The sequence below is a fragment of the Eucyclogobius newberryi genome, unplaced genomic scaffold, assembly GCF_026437365.1.
Source record: "Eucyclogobius newberryi isolate DKJ021-1_F unplaced genomic scaffold, fEucNew1.0.hap1 SCAF_37, whole genome shotgun sequence".
NCBI classification, from domain to species: domain Eukaryota; kingdom Metazoa; phylum Chordata; class Actinopteri; order Gobiiformes; family Gobiidae; genus Eucyclogobius; species Eucyclogobius newberryi.
The window spans coordinates 785001-810250 of record NW_027316023.1 but is presented as its reverse complement, the minus strand read 5'-3'; the positions used below and the strand labels follow the sequence as shown (position 1 = coordinate 810250).

The following is a 25250-nucleotide window of genomic DNA, read 5'->3' as shown; positions in this document are numbered from 1 at the left end:
CGGACGGAACCGTAAAAACCGAATGAACCCGGGACTAAAGCGGGTTTAAACCGGGACTAAAGCGGGTTTAAACCGGGACTAGAGCGGGTTTAAACCGGGACAAGAGCGGGTTTAAACCGGGACTAAAGCTGCAGCCCGTGCGCACCTCGCAGGGCCGTGCACCGTGTTGCAGTCGGTGCACGGCCCGGTGCACGGCCCTGGTCCTCCGCAGCCTCCCGGTGTGACAGTGATGATGCTCTTACCGCGGATCGGGCGCGTCACGGTCGGCCCGGTGCGGCGCGGGTCGTCGCCTTCATCCCGTGTGCGGTGCGTGTGTCGCAGGTGTCGGTGCTCCGGTGGCATCTGCACGATGAGGCGGAGGCGCACCGTAGAAGCACTCTCTCTCCGCACGAGCCGCGGCGCAAGTGCGTCAAAGCGGAGCAGAGACGCAGCACTTCCGCTAAAGCTGGTACAAAATAAAAACCCTGTTGTTGTTGTTGTTTTATGGCGGTTGGCATCCGAGTGTTGCATGATCCTGATCCTTTCAGTTCTGCATACGTGGCACAACAGGTGCCACGTATGCACAAAACCAGTCTAAACATATTGCAGAGAAACACACTCAATGTTCTACCGCATGCAAGACATCCTTGGATCCGCAGCTGTCAGTCTTTTTACCCAGGGACGTCTGCAGACAGAGTCATAATAAGTGTGACCCAGATGTTACACATATGTTGACCTAAGTTCTGTGGCATCAGGCAAAGACATTACATTTTTACACCACAATTCCCCCCTTATGATTAGAATCAAACCCCTGGTTTATTATTAATCATTAACAAAAAAATGTCAACAATGTATCAATCAATATAAGTAAATCATTAACCTGAAAATCAAAAGAATGTTAAGCACATCATCAAAATTCAGCAGAAGCAAAACTGTCAAAGGAGAAACACTTAACACATGTTCAGAGTATAAACCTTTGTCCTGGGACTTTAAACCAGTGTCTCAATCCTCACATTACCACAAAATGATCACATGTATTTAAAATGCAAACAATGATTAGTTCATCTCCGGTGATTAGGTTAAGTATATGATTAAGAATAGATAAAAAAATAAAACCAAGTGGTTATCATCTATTTTTTTTTTGTTATATCAGAAACTAATCTACAAGATCCTCTGCAGATGGAGTCATCATCTGAGTCACTCACATGATCAGAATCACCAGGTGGAGTGATTGTGTCAGGTCCTGTCAGGTCCTGTCAGGTCCTGTCATTTGAATGGACACAAATTGGGCAGAAACTGTCTTACTAATCATCCTGTGTAAGCATGGGATCACACCCTGTGTAAGCATGGGATCACACCCTGTGTAAGCATGGGATCACACCCTGTGTAAGCATGGGATCACATCCTGTGTAAGTAAGGGGTCACATCCTGTGTAAGCATGGGATCACACAGGAGAATAGGATTAAGATTACTACCATAATTATAGCAAAATTGATAAGTCTGTCATGCCAGGAGGACAGAGACCAGGAGGACAGAGACCAGGAGGACAGAGACCAGGAGGACAGAGACCAGGAGGACAGAGACCAGGAGGACAGAGACCAGTCGAACACCGACGAAGAGTGAGTGTGGGACAGAGTCTCTGACTCCATGAGATCACGGAGCTTAGTCAAATTTGCGAGTGCCTGTTGGATTGCTCCTCCATCCTCATCGTTAGAGGGAATGTATGTACAACAAGCTTGGCGTAGTAAAATGCAGACTCCACCCTTTGAGGCTGTTATCAGATCGAGGACGATGTGATTCTGAAGTGCCACTGCATGAAGTGCATGCATCTCTTCTCTCTGTAATTCAATAGTAGCCAGTGTTGTGTTGATAAAGGAAGTAAATCTATAGCTAAGAGTCTCTACACGCAACATCAGTTTAACCCACACCTAGATTTGGGAACAATGCCAATAATACTTTTTCCCCTGTTGTCCAAATGTTGTGGTCGTCTGGCACATCAGAAGTCCAACCAGAGTCATGAGGCAGCAGATCCCTTTGTGCCCTGTGTGTGACATGTGGTGTGCTGGATATTATGTATGAATGATCTGAAGGGACCACAGCGGCACATCGGCCCACCCATCCCACCTGAAGACATTCATACATGTAATATCCACAAAGAAACATGTTATCCTCTATTGGAATGGTCCCTAAAATGTCTGGTACAGTGAAGTATGGTGCACATGTGGTTCCAGGACTCGACTGGGATGTGTTCAGGTGTGTGCCGTCCTCTAGATAAGTGCACGGGACATATACTGTAGAACAATATATATAAGGGATTTGTCCCACGCGTGTTGGTTGAAGTTCAGATACTAGGTCTACGGATGTAATGTTCTGTGCGAAGCAGGTGAATTTAGAGCCAGGTTTAATGTGGACTGGTCCGAAGAGTGGTCCCAATGCTAAGTTTTCAGGAGGTTTGATTCTAGGTCGACCTTTAGTCTTGTGTGATATAGGAGGGGTTATCGCTCTCCACACAGACCAAACTATCTTACTCAGAAGTTTAGCATAATCTAGAGACATCAGAGTGGCAGGTAATCTGTTGGCTAGGTCAGGCACAGGAAGAGGCAGCACATGTGGGGACGTGGTTGCTATGGGCATGTGTGTACACACATAGCAATCTTTACGTTTGTGGCTCTTGGCTATATATTTAGCATATCGATACCAGAAATTTTGTGTGTAGACAGTGGAATGATTGCTAGTGTATGTAAGGTGTGTCTTAGCTTTAGGTGAGTCATGATTCTGCAGAGTACGAGTGTTACGGTCTAAACTTTGTTCTTTTGGACATATCAAATTAAGCAGAGCAACATGAAGTATCAACCATGTTAAAGCTGCAAACAACAACAACAACAAGGACGGGACAAGAACCATGATTCTACAGATCAAAGACCTGCCGGTGCTCCTGCCGGTGCTCCTGTCGGTGCTCCTGCCGGTGCTCCTGTCGATCCTGTTGGAGCTCTTGGGCTCCAGGTGTGGCTCAGGAGCCATGAGGAAAGTGGGAAAGTGGAGAGTGTCTGTGTAGATGTGATTACCAAACGCTGCAGAGAAAAGTGGAGCTTTAAACTGCACTGTGGTTTGGCAGAGTGCCACGTGCTCGGAGCACCCGATCAGACCGCTCTGGTTGTGCGGGTCGAGCCTTCAAATCAAATCAAATCAATTTATTTTTGTAAGGCCCAAAATCACAACAACAGTTGCCTCTGAGGGCCACAGGGAGAAATGAATCAACAATGTCTGTGGTGGCGATGGAGTCAGACAATGTCTGTGGTGGCGATGAAGTCAGACAATGTCTGTGGTGGCGAGGGACGATGTCCCAGGGTCCTCTGTCCTTAGACTCTCCTTCTCGGCCAGGAAAAACTACAAAAAAAACCTCTTTGGGAAAAAAGCGTAGAAACCTGGAGGAGTTCCAGTGAAGGAGAGATCCGACTCTCACAGACGGACAGACGGACACGAGGAGACTGGAGCTGGACCCACTCTTCAGGCAGATGAGGGACCGTCTGAGGCGAACTGGAGCCACTCTTCAGGCAGATAAGGGACCGTCTGAGTCGAGCTGGACCCACTCTTCAGGCAGAAGAGGGACCGTCGGAGGCGAGCTGGACCCACTCTTCAGGCAGAAGAGGGACCGTCGGAGGCGAGCTGGACCCACTCTTCAGGCAGAAGAGGGACCGTCTGAGGCGAGCTGGACCCACTCTTCAGGCAGACGAGGGACCGTCGGAGGCGAGCTGGACCCACTCTTCAGGCAGACGAGGGACCGTCGGAGGCGAGCTGGACCCACTCTTCAGGCAGATGAGGGACCGTCTGAGTCGAGCTGGACCCACTCTTCAGGCAGATGAGGGACCGTCCACACAGGGCAGGGACCACTTCACCAGGGGAGGGGCATCTGGGTCCACAGGTCCTCAGAAGTGAGAGAAAGAAAAGAAGGCGGTGAACAGTTTGCAAGTGGAATCAAAAAATAAATATTGTTTGATAGCATAAGTAGTCAGAAGAAGAGGATAGTGCTCAAGCTGTCATACTTCCCCCAGCATAGTTACTCCTAGGGCAGCGTAGCTGAGGGTTTATCTTTATGTTCCTAACTACTCTGACCATAAGCGATTTCGAAGAGGAACGTTTTAAGCCTGGACTTAAATGAAGAGACTGTGTCAGCATATTTAACATGGGTCGGGAGCTGATTCCATGACACAGGAGCTTGGTAGCTAAACGCTCTACCTCCTACAGTACTTTTAGAGACTCTTGGCACCACCAGAAGGCCGGCATTCTGAGAGCGAAGAGCTCTGTTTGGATGATATGGTTCTATAGCATCTTTGAGGTAGGATGGGGCCATGTCATTTATGGCTTTGTAGGTCAAGAGTAGAATTTTGAATTTGATTCTAGACTCGACGGGGAGCCAGTGAAGAGACTTCAGCACTGGCGTAATGTGCTCTCTTCTTTTTGTTCCTGTTAGTAATCTTGCTGCTGCATTTTGAACCAGTTGAAAGCTTTTTATGGAGCTTTTAGGACACGCTGCAAGCAGGGAGTTACAGTAGTCTAATCTAGTCGTTACAAATGCATGGATAAGTTTTTCGGCATCACTTTTAGGCAGGATTCTTCTGATTTTGGCGATGTTGCGCAAATGGAAATAGGCTGTTTTACAAGCTTGATTTATATGAGCTTTAAATGAGAGCTCCTGGTCAAATAAGACTCCAAGGTTTCTTACAGTAGAACTGGAGGCTACACTGACATTGTCCAGTGTGACTATCTGCTCAGATAGAGCGTCTCGTAGATGCTTAGGGCCAAGCACAATGACCTCAGTTTTTTCAGGGTTAAGAAGCAGGTAGTTTAGTGTCATCCAGGTTTTTATCTCCTTCACACAAGTACTAAGTCTGTCTACTTGATCGCTCTGATCAGGTTTCATTGATAAATACAGCTGAGTGTCGTCTGCATAGCAGTGGAAGTTAATGCCATGCTTTCTGATAATGTTGCCTAATGGCAGCATATAAAGAGTAAACAGAATTGGACCGAGTACCGAACCCTGTGGCACACCGTAAATTACTTTAGAGCTTGGTGAGGAGCTCTGGTTTACATTAACAAATTGGAACCTATCAGATAGATAGGATTTAAACCAGCTGAGGGCTGTTCCTCCAACACCTACATCACATTCTAACCTCTGCAGTAGAATGTTGTGGTCGATGGTGTCAAACGCTGCGCTGAGGTCCAACAGAACCAGGATTGAGACCAGTCCATCGTCAGCGGCTAATAACAAATCATTTGTGACTTTAACTAGTGCAGTTTCAGTGCTGTGGTGGGCTCTGAACCCTGACTGGAAAACTTCAAATAAGTTATTGTCCTGCAGGTGGCGACAAAGCTGTTTTACTACAACTTTTTCAAGGATTTTAGAGACGAAGGGAAGATTTGAAATAGGTCTGTAGTTTACCAATAGGTCGGGATCTAGATTAGGCTTTTTCAGAAGAGGTTTAATGACTGCATGTTTGAAGGACTGTGGAACATAGCCACTTTCGAGTGAAGTATTTATTATATTAAGAATAGGGTCTATAATTAGGGGAAGAATGTCTTTGAGGAGTCTGCTTGGAATGGGGTCTAGGACACAAGTTGAGCTTTTAGAGGACATAATGGCTGAAGTTATCTCTGCTTGATCAACAGCTGTGAACCTTTCTAGGTTTACAGGTGGATTTATATGGGACGTTAGATTTACAGCTTGGGCTAGTTCAGGGCTAATAGCGGGGGTAATTTCATCTAATTTATCTCTGATTGTTTTTATTTTATTATTAAAAAATAGGAGGAAATCATCAGAGCTAAGTGTAGCTGGGATTGAGGGCTCTACTGCACTGTGACAGTTTGTTAGCCTAGCTACAGTGCTGAAAAGGAATTTAGTGTTACTTTTGTTGACTTCTATTAGATTTGAATAATATCTGGTTTGGGCCTTATGCAGAGCCTGCTTATAGGACAGCAGGCAACTTTTCCATGCTTTTAGGGATTCTTCGGTGTGAGAGCGACGAAATAATCCCTCTAACTTTCTAACTTTTTGTTTATGTGAACGCAGTTCTTGGTTGTACCATGGGGAGGCGCGCTTTGGCCTAATGACCTTCTGTTTTAACGGCGCGACAACGTCAAGAGCAGACTTCAGAGAATTCATGGTCAAGTCGACACATTGATCACTTAAACTGGGACTAAAACTATTCTCAGCAGGATCACATGACATGTCACTGAATATTGGCTCTATTATTTCTTTGAATTTTGAGATAGATTTTTCAGATATTGTCCTTTTCATTATAACTTTATTTTGTGGGACTGGATGATCTTTAAGAATAAACTGAAAGGTAATTAGGAAATGATCTGACAATATAGGGTTTTGAGGGAGGACAATGAGGTCACTAATCTCTGTTCCATACGTTAGGACAAGATCCAGAGTGTTCTTGTGAGTGTGAGTCGGTTTATTTACATTCTGAGTGAAACCAATGCTGTCTAACAAGGCGCTGAAGGCATTACTGAGAGCGTCATCACTCATGTTCACGTGGATATTAAAGTCTCCAACTATAACTATTTTATCCCAGGCTAACACTAAGTTTGATATAAAGTCAGAAAACTCTGTTAAAAACTCTGAATAGGGACCAGGGGGTCGGTAGATAACTATGAACAAAACTCCTTTTTGGTTTTTCATATTTGGACATGTGATTGACAGCATAAGGCTTTCAAATGAGTGAAATGCATTGTTAGTTTTAGGGCTCATGAGTCGCTTGAGTGTGAGATCACTGCCACACCACCACCTCGGCCTGTGCTCCTGGCAGTCTGAAAGTTAACATGGGTGGGTGTGGTGGACTCATTTAGTCTGACGTAGTCGTCTTGTTGAAGCCACGTTTCAGTTAGAGCTAGAAGATCTATGTTATAGTCACTAATTAATTCATTAACTAAGAGCGATTTGGAGGAAATTGCTCTAATGTTTAGCAGTCCACATTTTACGTGTTTATTCATTTGTGTATTTGTGTCATTTGTGATTGTTATTTTCCTTAAGTTATTTGGTCTGACGCCTGAAATATTTTTTCTGAGATGTGACTTTTTGGCATTATTTGTACGAGGAACATGAGGGACACACACAGTCTCTATCTGTCTTGAATCTGAACACTTCACATGTAACAGAACGGGCGAGAGTTCAGCGACAGAGGAGCGTCTTAAACTGCTGCTCTGCGCCCGGGGCTCATCCCTAGATGGTCACTTAACACGACTAAGACTATCGGTCAAATTCCGAACTAATAGGGATGTACCCTCCGAAGTCGGATGGATGCCATCCCTGCGTATGAGCCCGGGCTTTCCCCAAAACGCACTCCAGTTATCAATAAAGACAACGTTGTTTTGAGGGCACCATCTGGATAACCAGTTGTTGAATGCTGAGAGACGGCTGTACAATTCAGCATTGATCCGATTGGGCAGAGGACCAGAAAATATTACAGTGTCCGACATCGACTTCGCTAGGTCACACACCGCGGCTACTTGAACTTTGAGCACCTCTGATTGTCTCCGCCGGGCGTCGTTACCGCCTGCGTGAACCACGACTCGCCGGAAACGGGTCCTACTCCGCTTTAAGATCCTAAGGTTTCCTTCGATGTCACCCATTCTGGCCCCCGGGTAACACCTAACGCTAGCAGCTGGCAGCTTCACGTCTCTAACAATAGAACTCCCGATTACAAGAGTTTCTCTCGTGTGTTCAGCGGGCGTGTGATCGCTGAGGGGAGAAAACCTATTATAGACGTGAAGCTCACGGCGCTCTGAGGTTCGGCGTTTAGCGCCTTGTCCCCTCCGAACTGTCACAAAATGGTCCCTATTCTGTTCCTGGTCTAGTCCCGGCTGCACGGGAGACGCTGAGGGGCTGAGCTCGGCCTTACTGCTACTGCTAATGCTAATGCTACGCCCTGCAGCGCGGTCCGGTAGCCCTCGCGCTAAAACCGAACTATAACTGGACTTAAGCTCCTCTAAACAGCGGATCCGCGCTTCTAACTCCGTAACCCTGGCCTCCAAAACTACCACTACACTGCACTTCACGCACCTATCATCAGAGAAGGAGCCAGGGTTCTGACTCGACATATGACAGCTCAAACAGGTAAAGGTAGATCCAGCCATGACGCTAGCGGCTAGGCTACGCTAGGCTAGTTCAGGCTGGAGCTAGAAAGTGAGGAGGCCTTACGACCTGCTCTGCCCCCCGCTCTCTCGCACTTGAGATCGTTGCAATTCAAAGGTCCCACGACGTCCTCAGTGGTCGGCCCGTGTGTCTGACCCACAGGTGGACAGACAGTCTCCACAGGTGAGCTGAAGATGGCTCTGCAGTGTGATGCGTGAATCCAGGTGCCCCGTTCTGCAACTTTCACTGCAGTGTCGGTGATGAGAAGAACTTGTAGAGGCCCAATCCAACGCTTAGATCTCCAATGCTTGCGCCTCGGCTCTCGGACCAGGATCCAGTCACCTGGTTTGAAGTTGTGGAGGACAGCTTCAGCTGCCTTTGGGAGGGCCGTTTTCACCTGCACAGAAATGGAGGACAACAGGTTATCCAATTCTTTACAATAAGCTAACATTGAGTTGTCGCACAGAGAGGAATCGGGCAGATCTCGTGGAGGAGGTGGGTCTAGGCCTATGTTAGGCGGGCGAGCAAACAAGATTTCAAATGGGAAATCAACGCCATCTGCCTGAAAAAATGTTTAGGTAAGCAGGGTTTGTTGTTTGGGCCCAAACGTCATCCTTTTTCCACGCCCCAGCCCTTTTCCACACAGAGATTTTCTCTGTTGTGGCAAAGCTCTGCATGGCATGGAGAGAATCTGGGATGGATGGCACTTGAGATACAAAACATACATCTGATCCTGTCAAGCCAAGATGAGATGCTGCCTTCGCTGCTGCGTCTGCTCTGCTGTTTCCCTGTGAAATTGGGTCATCATAATTAGTGTGAGCTTGACATTTACATATCGCAATCTCAGATGGCAAAAGTATCGCATCCAGGAGCTCAGCGACCTGTGTTGAATTTAGAATTGGCTTACCATCAGATTTCATGAATTTCCTGTGTCGCCACATCCCCGCCCAGTCATGGCAAACACCAAATGCATAACGTGAGTCAGTAAAAATAGTTACAGATTGGCCTTTTGCCAGGACACATGCTTTTTTCAGAGCCACCAACTCCGCTGTTTGGGCAGAGAAGTGTCTGGGCAGGGGACCTGAGTCCAGCACCTCCCAGTTAGTGCACACTGCAAACCCTACTCTGTTCCGTCCTGTGTGTGCGTCTCGAGATGCGGACCCATCTACAAAAAGAATCAAATCAGGGTTAGTGAGCGGCTCCTCCCTCAGGTCCGGTCGGGGTGCACATACATGTTCAATCGTGGAAACACAACAATGAGGTTCACCCTCCTCTTGATTTGGCAGGAGAGTTGCTGGATTGAGTTGTGTGCATCGCTTTATTGTAACATTTGGCAGTTCAAGAAGAATGGTGTTATATCTAAGCCATCGTGAAGCAGAAAGATGGGAAGTTTTCTGTTCCAGCAGAATCAAAGAGACAGCATGTGGCACTAGCAGTGTTAGCTCAGCATAGCCCACCAGGTCACGTGAGGCAAGGACTGCTTTTTCCGCAGCCGCTACCGCATGTAAACATCGTGGCATGCCAGCTGCGACTGGGTCCAGCTTAGCAGAGAAATAAGCGACAGGTCGCAGGGAGCCCCCATGCGACTGTAGCAGGACAGAAGTCATGCAGCCGTTGCGTTCGTCAACAGTCTGTGTGAAAGGTCTAGTTGGGTCGGGTAACCCCAGAATTGGAGGCTTCTGTAAGGCCATTTTCAACTCACAGAAAGCTTTGTCTGCTTCCTCGGTCCATGTCATTTTGTCATTAGTCCTAAGGCCTTTACCATGTATGAGTGCACTTAAAGGAGACTCCATTACAGAATAATTTGGAATGAATTGTCGACAGTATGAACACATTCCCAGGAATGACTGATGATCAATTGTTTCTTAGTTCTATGTTTTGGAATATTTTGTATTGTTGCAACACGCTTTGTGGAAATGCTTTTGCCATGTTTAGATATCACATGGCCCATGTTTAGATATCACATGACCCAGGAAGGTGACTTCCTCTTTAACGAATTGTAATTTAGAAAGGCTCGCTTTGTGGCCTTCTGCATGTAAATGTTTCAGCAGTGTCACTGTATCTTGTTTACATTGGTCCTCTGTAGGAGAGCACAAAAGCAAATCATCTACATATTGTAATAAACAACTGCCTGGTGACAGTCGTAAAGGAGCCAATGAATCGCGCAAAGAGGCATTGTACCATGTTGGAGAGTGTACGAAACCCTGACACAGCCGCGTCAGAGTCCAGAGTCGGTTCTGAAACTCGAAAGCAAACCAAAACTGCGAGTCCTTGTGGACAGGAACAGAGAAAAAAGCATTAGCCAGATCCACAACAGTGAAATATTTTGATTCCTGTGGAATTTGAGATAAGATTGTGTATGGATTTGGCACCACTGCTGCTACCGGCTCAACTGCTTCATTTACTGCTTTCAAATCATTTGTAAATCGCCATTTTGTGGGCACCCCAGGTTCACCTGCTTTTTTCACAGGAAAAATGGGACTGCGTACCCCCCCAGATGTGCAAGGAACTATTACACCAGCCTTTTTTAATGCTTCGAACACTGGTGTAATACCTTCAATTGCCTTCGGACGCAAGGGATACTGTGGTCTACAAGGGTGCACATCAGATTTTGGGGTGATAACTACAGGATGGGCTTTTTTTTTAGTGCAGATTTTTTTTACTACAGAACGTGTAGCACCTGAGTCCACAAGAAAATAGATTTTTTCACCATTAACAATTAAAGAGAACTCTGGAAATTTAGAACTTGATTGAGATGTTGTGAGATAAATTTCATTAGGTTTAGCAGCTCGAGCCTCAAGATGAGAGATAGCGTGTGTGAGTAGTGTATAATGCTCGTTACCCTCCTGCAGAGACAAGTGCTCTGGGTGTGTTGTCCCGGCTGCTGTTTCTGTCACGCGATGAGACCCCCCTTTGGCCCCGTCCAGTCAGTCCGACCCATAATTCCCTCCAGGCCGCTGTTGGTTTAGGTGCTGTGGTGGTGCTGGATATGGCTGCTGCTGTCCTTGATAAGACTGTTGCTGTGGCCCTGACCAGGCCTGTTGCTGTGGCTGTCCTGGATATGGCCCAAAGTAGGCCCCATGCTGTGGTCCAGGAATGTGTGGTCGCAGGTTCTGATGTGGGCAGTCTCGATAGAAATGTCCAAATTGACCACACACGTAGCACGCACCTCTCTGTCCATCCCGTCTTCCACGGCCACGTCTGTGGACATAGTTTTGCTGCTGTTGTTGTCTTGGAGCGGCAACTGTGTTGGAGAAGAGCGTTAGAGTTGCATCATGTTTTTCTTTTTCTTTTGTCTTTTTATCTTTCACCTTCTCTTCTTGTATCATCTCCCATGCATGACGCGCATGGTCAGACAGTACGTCGAGTTTGGGCTGTTTGATGCCGCCCACGTATGAGCCCTTGATTGCTTTGACAATGTTCTTGTGCAGTCCTCCGATTATTGCCTGACAGAGCAATACCTCATATGGACCGCCTGCTTGGTCTTTCAAGTCCTTCATGCCACTTTGTTGGTCAAACACCTGGGTGAGCCTGTGTATGTATTCATCCGGGGACTCGTCTGGCATTTGTACGCATCTGTCAATTGCTGTTAAGTCATACACCAGCAGGAACTCACGGGCGATGGCAGTGGTCAGGGTTGTTATGGCAGCAGTGTATTCCACATTGTCCTCATATATGGGTTTGTCGGCATGCAGCTGATTCTACGGGATACTTGTCTTTATTTTCGCAAAGTCACTCAATGTCATAGCAAAACCCAGAATTTTACGACTTTCCAGTCCGGAGGGACGGTACTCAGCGCAAAACTCGGTGAAATCTTTGGCAAAGGTTTTTCCATCTGTGACTGGATTGGGCAGCGATTTCGCCACAGCCATGACCTCCTCCTTTGACCAGGTACACATAAAATTGCCCATCGGGTCCGGCCACTTCAATCATCGGGCACGTTAGAGCTTTGACTTTTCTGTTCTCTTTTCTGTGCCCTGACCCAATCATCATGTCTCCATGGCAACTTCTGCTTATTTTTAACCATTTTAGCCTTCAGAGGTGCGATGGGGTCCAGAACATTCAAAACACACAATGTAACAGAGTTCAACAAATCATTTACATTAGAACATGAGACACAGCTGCAGGACCAGCCTCTGAACAGCTGCAGGACCAGCCTCTGAACAGCTGCAGGACCAGCCTCTGAACAGCTGCCGGACCAGCCTCTGAACAGCTGCAGGACCAGCCTCTGAACAGCTGCAGGACCAGCCTCTGAACAGCTGCAGGACCAGCCTCTGAACAGCTGCCGGACCAGCCTCTGAACAGCTGCAGGACCAGCCTCTGAACAGCTGCAGGACCAGCCTCTGAACAGCTGCAGGACCAGCCTCTGAACAGCTGCAGGACCAGCCTCTGAACAGCTGCAGGACCAGCCGGTGGTTTGGGAAAAACAGACATGTCAAAGACACAGAAATGATCAGAGCAACATCAACATTTGAAATATTTACCCCCTTTGTAGTTATGAGATCTAGAGTGTGCCCTCTGCTGTGGGTGGGGCCACTCTGCTGTGGGTGGGGCCACTCTGCTGTGGGTGGGGCCACTCTGCTGTGGGTGGGGCCTCTCTGCTGTGGGTGGGGCCTCTCTGCTGTGGGTGGGGCCACTCTGCTGTGGGTGGGGCCTCTCTGTGCTGGAGAGGTTTGTGTAAAACTATGAAGAGACTGAGACTGTTTTAGCTCCATTTTAAAGGAGACAAACTCAAATGATGAAAAGACCCCAAAAGAACAACCTGCGGGTCATTATTTCATCTGTAAAGACAGCACAGACTCCGCCCCCTTTTTGTCTTCTCGTGTTTCAGATTCAAACTTAAAGTTGGAGCAGATTCTGTCAGAACTACATTTCCTGTGTTTTTGTCAAGTCATGTTTCAGTTAAAAACATAAAATCAATATTAAAAGAAGAAATAAAATGATGAATTAAGAGTGATTTGTTACATAAGGATCTGACATTTAGCACAGCAAGTTTCAGACGAGTGTCAGTGGGACTGGGCTTTATCTTTTCCCCCGGGAATATTAATCAACTTTCTCAGATTGGGCCTGACTCGCATTTTGTTTTTCCATCTGTGTGAAGATGTGACACAGAAATAGCACTAGGGGGGGCTCTTTTTACACAGGGCCCGGGTTTGATTTTTAATATGACAATAAGTCCCGGCAACGCTGAGACCCAGTGCATCCTATTTATGGGAGATACCAGGTGAAAGGTGAGGGGGGGTGGGAGATACCAGGTGAAAGGTGAGGGGGGTGGGAGATACCAGGTGAAAGGTGAGGGGGTGTGGGAGATACCAGGTGAAAGGTGAGGGGGGGTGGGAGATACCAGGTGAAAGGTGAGGGGGGGTGGGAGACACCAGGTGAAAGGTGAGGGGGGGTGGGAGATACCAGGTGAAAGGTGAGGGGGGGTGGGAGACACCAGGTGAAAGGTGAGGGGGGGTGGGAGATACCAGGTGAAAGGTGAGGGGGGGTGGGAGATACCAGGTGAAAGGTGAGAGGGGGTGGGAGACACCAGGTGAAAGGTGAGGGGGGGTGGGAGATACCAGGTGAAAGGTGAGGGGGGGTGGGAGATACCAGGTGAAAGGTGAAGGGGGGTGGGAGACACCAGGTGAAAGGTGAGGGGGGGTGGGAGACACCAGGTGAAAGGTGAGGGGGGATGGGAGATACCAGGTGAAAGGTGAGGGGGGGTGGGAGACACCAGGTGAAAGGTGAAGGGGGGTGGGAGACACCAGGTGAAAGGTGAGGGGGGGTGGGAGATACCAGGTGAAAGGTGAGGGGGGGTGGGAGATACCAGGTGAAAGGTGAGGGGGGGTGGGAGATACCAGGTGAAAGGTGAGGGGGGTGGGAGATACCAGGTGAAAGGTGAGGGGGGGTGGGAGATACCAGGTGAAAGGTGAGGGGGGTGGGAGATACCAGGTGAAAGGTGAGGGGGGGTGGGAGATACCAGGTGAAAGGTGAGGGGGGTGGGAGATACCAGGTGAAAGGTGAGGGGGGGTGGGAGATACCAGGTGAAAGGTGAGGGGGGGTGGGAGATACCAGGTGAAAGGTGAGGGGGGTGGGAGATACCAGGTGAAAGGTGAGGGGGGGTGGGAGATACCAGGTGAAAGGTGAGGGGGGATGGGAGATACCAGGTGAAAGGTGAGGGGGGGTGGGAGATACCAGGTGAAAGGTGAGGGGGGATGGGAGATACCAGGTGAAAGGTGAGGGGGGGTGGGAGATACCAGGTGAAAGGTGAGGGGGGGTGGGAGATACCAGGTGAAAGGTGAGGGGGGGTGGGAGATACCAGGTGAAAGGTGAAGGGGGGTGGGAGACACCAGGTGAAAGGTGAGGGGGGGTGGGAGATACCATGTGAAAGGTGAGGGGGGTGGGAGACACCAGGTGAAAGGTGAGGGGGGGTGGGAGATACCAGGTGAAAGGTGAGGGGGGTGGGAGACACCAGGTTAAAGGTGAGGGGGGGTGGGAGATACCAGGTGAAAGGTGAGGGGGGATGGGAGATACCAGGTGAAAGGTGAGGGGGGGTGGGAGATACCAAGTGAAAGGTGAGGGGGGATGGGAGATACCAGGTGAAAGGTGAGGGGGGATGAGAGATACCAGGTGAAAGGTGAGGGGGGGTGTGAGATACCAGGTGAAAGGTGAGGGGGGATGGGAGATACCAGGTGAAAGGTGAGGGGGGATGGGAGATACCAGGTGAAAGGTGAGGGGGGTGGGAGATACCAGGTGAAAGGTGAGGGGGGGTGGGAGATACCAGGTGAAAGGTGAGGGGGGATGGGAGATACCAGGTGAAAGGTGAGGGGGGATGGGAGATACCAGGTGAAAGGTGAGGGGGGGTGTGAGATACCAGGTGAAAGGTGAGGGGGGATGGGAGATACCAGGTGAAAGGTGAGGGGGGGTGGGAGACACCAGGTGAAAGGTGAGGGTGGATGGGAGATACCAGGTGAAAGGTGAGGGGGGTGTGAGATACCAGGTGAAAGGTGAGGGGGGGTGGGAGACACCAGGTGAAAGGTGAGGGGGGATGGGAGACACCAGGTGAAAGGTGAGGGGGGATGGGAGACACCAGGTGAAAGGTGAGGGGGGGTGGGAGATACCAGGTGAAAGGTGAGGGGGGGTGGGAGACACCAGGTGAAAGGTGAGGGGGGGTGGGAGATACCAGGTGATAGGTGAGGGGGGGTGGGAGATACCAGGTGAAAGGTGAGGGGGGGTGGGAGACACCAGGTGAAAGGTGAGGGGGGATGGGAGACACCAGGTGAAAGGTGAGGGGGGGTGGGAGATACCAGGTGAAAGGTGAGGGGGGTGGGAGACACCAGGTGAAAGGTGAGGGGGGGATGGGAGATACCAGGTGAAAGGTGAGGGGGGGTGGGATTTTTGGATTTGGGGGAAATTGTCACATTGTCCGCTTTATGAAACACTAGGGACACTAAAACATAGTTTACAGGATTTGGTCAGAACATGATTGAATGCTTGAAATAAGTAACAAACTGTGTATTTCTTCCACCTCTGAGTATAATTAAGTCAATAATTAGACATAAAAGTAAAATTTCTCCATGCCATCTGCAAAAAAGAATCATCAAATCAAATCAAATCAATTTATTTTTGTAAATCACAACAACAGTTGCCTCTGAGGGCCACAGGGAGAAATGAATCAACAATGTCTGTGGTGGCGATGGAGTCAGACAATGTCTGTGGTGGCGATGAAGTCAGACAATGTCTGTGGTGGCGAGGGACAATGTCCCAGGGTCCTCTGTCCTTAGACTCTCCTTCTCGGCCAGGAAAAACTACAAAAAAACCTTTTTGGGAAAAAAGCGTAGAAACCTGGAGGAGTTCCAGTGAAGAAGAGATCCGACTCTCACAGACGGACACGAGGAGACTGGAGCTGGACCCACTCTTCAGGCAGATGAGGGACCGTCGGAGGAAAAAAGAAGCACAACATTGGCTTTTAAGTTTGTGAATAAATGGTATTAATGGAAAATGTGGAAAAAAATAAACTGAGAACCACAATAACTACAAAACAAAAAAAGTCATCAAGAAGACCAGCTCCGTCCTGGGCTGTCCTCTGGACTCGGTGCAGGAGGTGGGGGACAGAAGGGTCCTGGCTAAACTCACATCTATGCTGGACCATGAGTGTCGCCCCCTGCAGGACACTCTGCCCCCTGCAGGACACTCTGTCCACTCTGGAGAGCACCTTCAGTGACTGATCCACCCTCGCTGTGTGAAGGAGACGTTTCACAGTCTTTCCTTCTGCTGCTGTCACACTCTTCAACACACACTGTCATACCCATGTGCAATACTGTCATACCCATGTGCAATACTGTCATACACATGTGCAATACTGATATACCCATGTGCAATACTGTCACACCCATGTGCAATACTGTCATACCCATGTGCAATACTGTCACACCCATGTGCAATACTGTCATACACATGTGCAATACTGTCATACACATGTGCAATACTGTCATACACATGTGCAATACTGTCATACACATGTGCAATACTGTCATACCCATGTGCAATTACTGTGATATTACTGTGCAATCCATGTGCCGTCGTGACACATATTCATGTGCAATTACTGTTGTGATCACATGCAATGGTATTTATGTATTTATTTGTATCTTTATTATTTTCCCCTCCATCCTTTGTTGGGAAATGGGAGGTTTTGTTTATGGGAGTTTTTGTTTATAGAAGATCTTCTACTGAAAGTGTTTTTCAGACTTCCTATAAGTGATCTGTTCTTTTCTTCTGTATCTACCTCTGTATCTACCTGCGTTGCAACAATGAAATTTCCCTATGTGGGACAATAAAGTATTATCTTATCTTATCTTATCTTAAAACCAAACCTGAATGAAAGCGGCCTATTGTGTCACTTTAAGTTTTACGCTTGCACCAAATAACAAACAGAAATGATGTGTTCAATCAGCATCGGCTGTAGTGATAAAAACAGGACCATTATTTTGGCGATCTGGCCTTGACTTCCTGTCGTGCCTCGCCCGAAGGAGGAGAACTTGGCGTATGTTCCTGCACCATTCTTGCAGCTCGTAACCTCTGCAGAGTCCGGATAAAGACGCACGCTATCGGCGCTCCATGGACGCATTTACTCTGCACTGTAAGAGGGAGGAAGGAACAGCTGCATGGTTTGAAGGAACCGCTGCATGGTTTGAAGGAACAGCTGCATGGTTTGGTGTGCGAGTACCACATGGTTCTTACATAAAGCAACAAGTCAGTCCGTTTAATACGTTTGAGATTGTGTGATTGTTTTAGGAGACATGACAAAGCAATAATACTTTATGTCAATGTTAGAATATCAACAAAAAACAAAAACTCTTTATGTCGTAGTGATTAAAAAAGTAATTCTAAATATTAGATGTTTGAAGGAGGGGCCGTTTTGAACAACATTATGCATGTAATAATAAGATAAAACCTGTGAATTAGATGAGATCATACAAGTAAAACAAAAAGACGAGTTCCCTGACCGGGAATCGAACCCGGGCCGCGGCGGTGAGAGCGCCGAATCCTAACCACTAGACCACCAGGGAAGCTGCGTAAGTCGGAAGACGCAGCTGGATATTTAAATATTACTACGCTTCACGTGGAACTACAAGTCGACTTTATTTGTAAAGGAATTCAAAGTGCGTCACACAACAGGAACACGTGTGTGTCACGTGACCTTATGCCGCGTTCACACCGCGCGTAAAACAGACGCGTCTGAAAAACACTCACGAGAGGCGCGTCCAGTGCACATGCGCAGTGAAGGAGTTGTTATTTTATTGACACCAATAGTCGTAACAATCAGTCAGAATAAAGGTAAATATGTATTTGTCACACTTTATATCCACAAGTTACACTTCCGTGTTATAAGGACCTCGTGGCGCAACGGTAGCGCGTCTGACTCCAGATCAGAAGGTTGCGTGTTCAAATCACGTCGGGGTCAACTTAAAGTTTTGTTTTCAAGTTAGAACTGAAATTGTACAAGTCTCAGTTTAAGACTGAACATCACATATTTATCGTTTTATCGTTTTATCGTTGTCTGCGCGCGAGGGACGAATCAAGATCATCAAGAAGACACCGGACGGCTCCGGGCGGCGGGAGCGAGCGGGGCTCCTCCGGCGGGAGCGGGGCTCCGGCGCGGGAGCGGGGCTCCGGGCGGCGGGAGCGAGCGGGGCTCCTCCGGCGGGAGCGGGGCTCCGGCGCGGGAGCGGGGCTCCTCGCGCGGGAGCGGGGCTCCGGCGCGGGAGCTGGAGTGGGACTCGCTCTTCTAGACTTAATGTTGAAACACTGTGGAACATTACAGAAAGAGGAACCACATTTCCATGGAAACAAGCAGGAGACGGCTCCTCCAAGTACGAGTCAGGTTTGTGGAGAGGCAAGCCCACTCACAGGACAGACGTTTTACGGTCTAAAAGGTTAAAGGTTAAAGGTTACGTACTGGGGCTTTAAGCGGTCGTTCCCTTTTGAAACTCCACATAACATCACCACATTTTATTCAACAATGACCCACTTTATTTATGATTTAAAACAAAGTTTATTAAATGTATAAAATAAAAAACAATGTGTGTAATGCTGTTGTTCTCCATCATAAACAGATTATTGATCAATGTCAGAAAAGATACAAGCACGTGACATTCAGCGTTACCCCACCAGATGGCGCTGGGTTAACACTGTATTAAAAAAATAACATTTCCATATGCAAAATATGTAAAGCTTTGTAAGACTGTATTTCCAAACACAGAGATATTACGATGATGACGTGAACGCTGCGACTGGAGCAAAAGGAAGTGAACTTTAAAACATTTTCAACTCTAAAAGACTTAAAAACAAAACACATGAAAAAATGTTATTTGAGCCTCAAAAAAAGTATAATTTGTGGTGAGATGAAATGTAGATGAAGTGAAACACTAAACATTTGGATCAGAGTCGATCATAAGTTCCATTAAACAAACAAACGCCGTATAATAATGTGTTTGAACCAAAACCACTTTGATTTCCCAGATTTTGTGAGGTTTCTTCACTTAAATCACTATCTTAATCACTACTTTTCCTCCATTCTGGACTTGAGCGCGTTTGAAAGGTGTAGTTCAGCTGACGGAGGCGGTGGGGGCGCTGTGGAGGCCGATCCTCTTGCGGGTTTGGTCCGTACATCTCTCCAGGATCAGCTCGGCGCTGGGTCTGGGAGGAACCACAGGAGCCGTCTTCTTCTGCTCCGTCTCCGAGCCGGACTCTGGGATGTGGTCTGGAGGAAAAAGAACATGTGATGTTGTTGTTTTTAGTGTAATTTAACTGAGACCTTTGTGTTTTTAGTGTCATTTAACTGAGACCTTTGTGTTTTTAGTGTAATTAAACTGAAACCTTTGTGTTTTTAGTGTCATTTAACTGAGAACTTTGTGTTTTTAGTGTCATTTAACTGAGAACTTTGTGTTTTTAGAGTAATTTAACTGAAACCTTTGTGTTTTTAGAGTAATTTAACTGAGAACTTTGTGTTTTTAGTGTCATTTAACTGAAACCTTTGTGTTTTTAATGTAATTTAACTGAGAACTTTGTGTTTTTAGTGTAATTTAACTGAAACCTTTGTGTTTTTAGTGTAATTTAACTGCACTCGTGCTTTAAGCGCTCACCTCTGGACCCCAAACGACTGTCCTGACGCTCGCCTTGCCGCGCCGGCTCTCGTAGGGGCGTACCGGCCCTGCCCAGTGACTGTTTCCGTGGCGACAGGCGGCCGCTCTTCTGCTGGAGGTAGCGACGACTGTTCCTCCGGTAAACGTCCTGCGACAGACGCGGCTTCGACCGGCCGTGGATGCTCTTGGCGTTTCGGATCGTCGACCTGCGACGCAGAGAAAAACACTAAAAACACTAAAACACTAAAAACATTAATACACTTAAAACACTAAAAACACTAAAACACTAAAAACACTAAAAACATTAAAACACTAAAAACGTTAATACACTTAAAACACTGAAAACATTAAAAACACTAAAAACACTAAAAACATTAAAACACTAAAACATTAAAACACTAAAAACATTAAAACACTAAAAACATTAAAACACTAAAAACACTAAAAACACTAAAAACATTAAAACACTAAAAACACTAAAAACACTAAAACACTAAAAACACTAAAAACATTAAAACACTAAAAACACTAAAAACACTAAAACACTAAAAACATTAAAAAACTAAAAACACTAAAACACTAAAAACATTAAAACATTAAAACACTAAAAACATTAAAACATTAAAACATTAAAACACTAAAAACATTAAAACATTAAAACATTAAAACACTAAAAACATTAAAACACTAAAAACATTAAAACATTAAAACATTAAAACATTAAAACATTAAAACACTAAAAACATTAAAACACTAAAAACACTAAAATGTGACCTGATGTGACCTCCTGTGACCTCCTGTGACCTGATGTGACCTCCTGTGACCTCCTGTGACCTCCTGTGACCTCCTGTGACCTCCTGTGACCTGATGTGACATGGTGTTCATTCTGGACAATCGACAATCACATAACTGACCGCTCGGGTTCAGTTCGGGGTCGGGTCAGGTCGGGTCAGGTCGGGGGTCAGGTCAGGGTCAGGACGGGGTCAGGTCGGGGTCAGGACGGGGTCAGGTCGGGGTCAGGTCGGGGTCAGGTCGGGGTCAGGACGGGGTCAGGTCGGGGAAGCCGTTCTTCCCGATCACCCGTCTCCCGTTGGCCACCACAACAGTGAGAGACCTGTCCCCCACCCGAAGGTGAAGGGACTTCTTGTCCCTAACCCGTCTCTCGTCCACCGGGGTGAACTCCAACACGTGGCGGCTGAGTTGAGGGGCTATAAGCCCACACCAGCCCCTCTGGAGGAGATGGTTCCAGAGCCTAAACTGTGCTGGAGGTGAGAATCCACCTCCAGCACAAGCTCAGGCTCCTCCCCCCAGCGAGGGGACATTCCATGTCCCCAGAGTTAGTATCTGTGTCTGGAGATCTGGTCCTCGGGCCCCTGCCATCGACTGCCGCCCAGATCTCTCTGCACCGGCCCCTTATGGTTCCTCCTGCAGGTGGTGGGCCCACGGGAGGACGGCCCCACGTCGCTCTTTCGGGCTGTGCCCGGCCCTGGCACCAGGATGGGGCCCCGGTGACGCCAATCCGGGCGACGTAACTGGCCTTGATCTTGTGCTCGTCATGAAAGGCTCTTGGTCTGAGCCGTCCCCTAGGACCTATTTGCCCGACCAGGGGCTTAAAGCCCCCGACGACACAGCGACGTTATTGTTCTTACGTCACGTCAGAGTTTGAACCTCGTCTGGAAATGACTCAATGATTTTAAAGTTTCAAAAACTGTTTGAATATTTCACCTTCGCGGCGGAAGTTTGGAGCCGTGTGGATTGTTCCGTTCAAACGCCGCCTTTTTCCCGGCTCGCTGTAAAAACATGGAGGGGAAGTGGCCCGTCTCCTCCTGCTTCCTGCACGAAACACGCCACATATCACATGCCAAAATATCACACGCAACATATCACACGCAACATATCACACGCCACATATCACACGCCACATATCACACGCCACATATCACACGCCACATATCACACGCAACATATCACACGCAACATATCACACGCAACATATCACACGCAACATATCACACGCCACATATCACACGCAACATATCACACGCCACATATCATACGCCACATATCACATGCAACATATCACACGCCACATATCATACGCCACATATCACACGCAACATATCACACGCCACATATCACACGCAACATATCACACGCCACATATCACACGCCACATATCACACGCAACATATCACACGCCAAAATATCACACGCAACATATCACACGCAACATATCACACGCAACATATCACACGCAACATATCACACGCCACATATCACACGCAATATATCACACGCAACATATCACACGCCACATATCACACGCAACATATCACACGCCAAAATATCACACGCAACATATCACACGCAACATATCACACGCAACATATCACACGCAACATATCACACGCCACATATCACACGCAACATATCACACACAACATATCACACGCAACATATCACACGCCACATATCACACGCCAAAATATCACACGCAACATATCACACGCAACATATCACACGCAACATATCACACGCCACATATCACACGCAATATATCACACGCAACATATCACACGCCACATATCACACGCAACATATCACACGCCAAAATATCACACGCAACATATCACACGCAACATATCACACGCAACATATCACACGCAACATATCACACGCCACATATCACACGCAACATATCACACACAACATATCACACGCAACATATCACACGCCACATATCACACGCAACATATCACACGCAACATATTACACGCCACATATCACACGCAACATATCACACGCCACATATCACACGCAACATATCACACGCAACATATTACACGCCACATATCACACGCAACATATCACACGCCACATATCACACGCCACATATCACACGCAACATATCACACGCAACATATCACACGCAACATATCACACGCAACATATCACACGCCACATATCACACGCAACATATCACACGCCACATATCACACGCCACATATCACACGCAACATATCACACGCCACATATCACACGCAACATATCACATGCAACATATCATACGCAACATATCACACGCAACATATCACACACACCACATATCACACGCAACATATCACACGCAATATATCACACGCAACATATCACACGCAACATATCACATGCAACATATCACACGCAACATATTACATGCCACATATCACACGCAACATATCATACGCAACATATCACACGCCACATATCACACGCAACATATCACACGCCACATATCACACGCAACATATCACACGCCAAAATATCACACGCAACATATCACACGCAACATATCACACGCAACATATCACACGCCACATATCACACGCAACATATCACACGCCACATATCACACGCCACATATCACACGCAACATATCACACGCCAAAATATCACACGCAACATATCACACGCAACATATCACACGCAACATATCACACGCAACATATCACACGCCACATATCACACGCAATATATCACACGCAACATATCACACGCCACATATCACACGCAACATATCACACGCCAAAATATCACACGCAACATATCACACGCAACATATCACACGCAACATATCACACGCAACATATCACACGCCACATATCACACGCAACATATCACACACAACATATCACACGCAACATATCACACGCCACATATCACACGCCAAAATATCACACGCAACATATCACACGCAACATATCACACGCAACATATCACACGCCACATATCACACGCAATATATCACACGCAACATATCACACGCCACATATCACACGCAACATATCACACGCCAAAATATCACACGCAACATATCACACGCAACATATCACACGCAACATATCACACGCAACATATCACACGCCACATATCACACGCAACATATCACACACAACATATCACACGCAACATATCACACGCCACATATCACACGCAACATATCACACGCAACATATTACACGCCACATATCACACGCAACATATCACACGCCACATATCACACGCAACATATCACACGCAACATATTACACGCCACATATCACACGCAACATATCACACGCCACATATCACACGCCACATATCACACGCAACATATCACACGCAACATATCACACGCAACATATCACACGCAACATATCACACGCCACATATCACACGCAACATATCACACGCCACATATCACACGCAACATATCACACGCCACATATCATACGCCACATATCACATGCAACATATCACACGCAACATATCACACGCCACATATCACACGCAACATATCACACGCCACATATCACACGCCACATATCACACGCAACATATCACACGCCACATATCACACGCAACATATCACATGCAACATATCATACGCAACATATCACACGCAACATATCACACACACCACATATCACACGCAACATATCACACGCAATATATCACACGCAACATATCACACGCAACATATCACATGCAACATATCACACGCAACATATTACATGCCACATATCACACGCAACATATCATACGCAACATATCACACGCCACATATCACACGCAACATATCACACGCCACATATCACACGCAACATATCACACGCCAAAATATCACACGCAACATATCACACGCAACATATCACACGCAACATATCACACGCAACATATCACACGCCACATATCACACGCAACATATCACACACAACATATCACACACCACATATCACACGCAACATATCACACGCAACATATCACACGCAACATATCACACGCCACATATCACACGCAACATATCACACGCCACATATCACATGCAACATATCACACGCAACATATCACACGCAACATATCACACGCCACATATCACACACACCACATATCACACGCCAAAATATCACACGCAACATATCACACGCCACATATCACACACCACATATCACACGCAACATATCACACGTAACAAATCACACGCAACATATCACACGCCAAAATATCACACGCAACATATCACACGCCACATATCACACGCAACATATCACACGCCAAAATATCACACGCCAAAATATCACACGCAACATATCACACGTAACATATCACACGCCAAAATATCACACGCCACATATCACACGCCACATATCACACGCAACATATCACACGCAACATATCACACGCCACATATCACACGCAACATATCACACGCAATATATCACACGCAACATATCACACGCAACATATCACACGCAATATATCACACGCAACATATCACACGTAACATATCACATGCAACATATCACACGCCACATATCACACGCCACATATCACACGCCAACATATCACACGCCACATATCACACGCCAAAGTCAAACTGAGGACGTCGATGTGGCTGAAAATGGTTCAAGCTGGATTTTTACACAATCTTTGGTTCAATTGTGACTTTTCGGCTGTGAAATCCGAGAATTTCATCAAAAATAGAC

At 47.0% G+C, this 25250-nt stretch overlaps 1 protein-coding gene and 2 non-coding genes across 3 annotated transcripts in view; 1 reads left to right on the top strand and 2 right to left on the bottom strand.

Moving 5' to 3' along the window:
• Window positions 1-17598: 17598 nt before the first annotated feature.
• On the bottom strand, window positions 17599-17670 carry trnae-cuc (transfer RNA glutamic acid (anticodon CUC)). Its single transcript has one exon. It is a non-coding gene; the product is annotated as a tRNA-Glu (tRNA).
• A 323-nt stretch (window positions 17671-17993) lies between these two features.
• trnaw-cca (transfer RNA tryptophan (anticodon CCA)) lies at window positions 17994-18065 on the top strand. Its single transcript has one exon. It is a non-coding gene; the product is annotated as a tRNA-Trp (tRNA).
• A 644-nt stretch (window positions 18066-18709) lies between these two features.
• ncf1 (neutrophil cytosolic factor 1) overlaps window positions 18710-25250 on the bottom strand; it is a 20293-nt gene continuing 13752 nt past the window's right edge. Inside the window, exons 9-11 of the mRNA XM_072462115.1 lie at window positions 21472-21579; window positions 19747-19952; window positions 18710-19364 (exon numbers count right to left, since the gene is read on the bottom strand). Coding sequence (XP_072318216.1) covers window positions 19210-19364; window positions 19747-19952; window positions 21472-21579 — 469 coding nt within the window. The 3' untranslated portion in view covers window positions 18710-19209. The remainder of the gene's footprint in view (window positions 19365-19746; window positions 19953-21471; window positions 21580-25250) is intronic.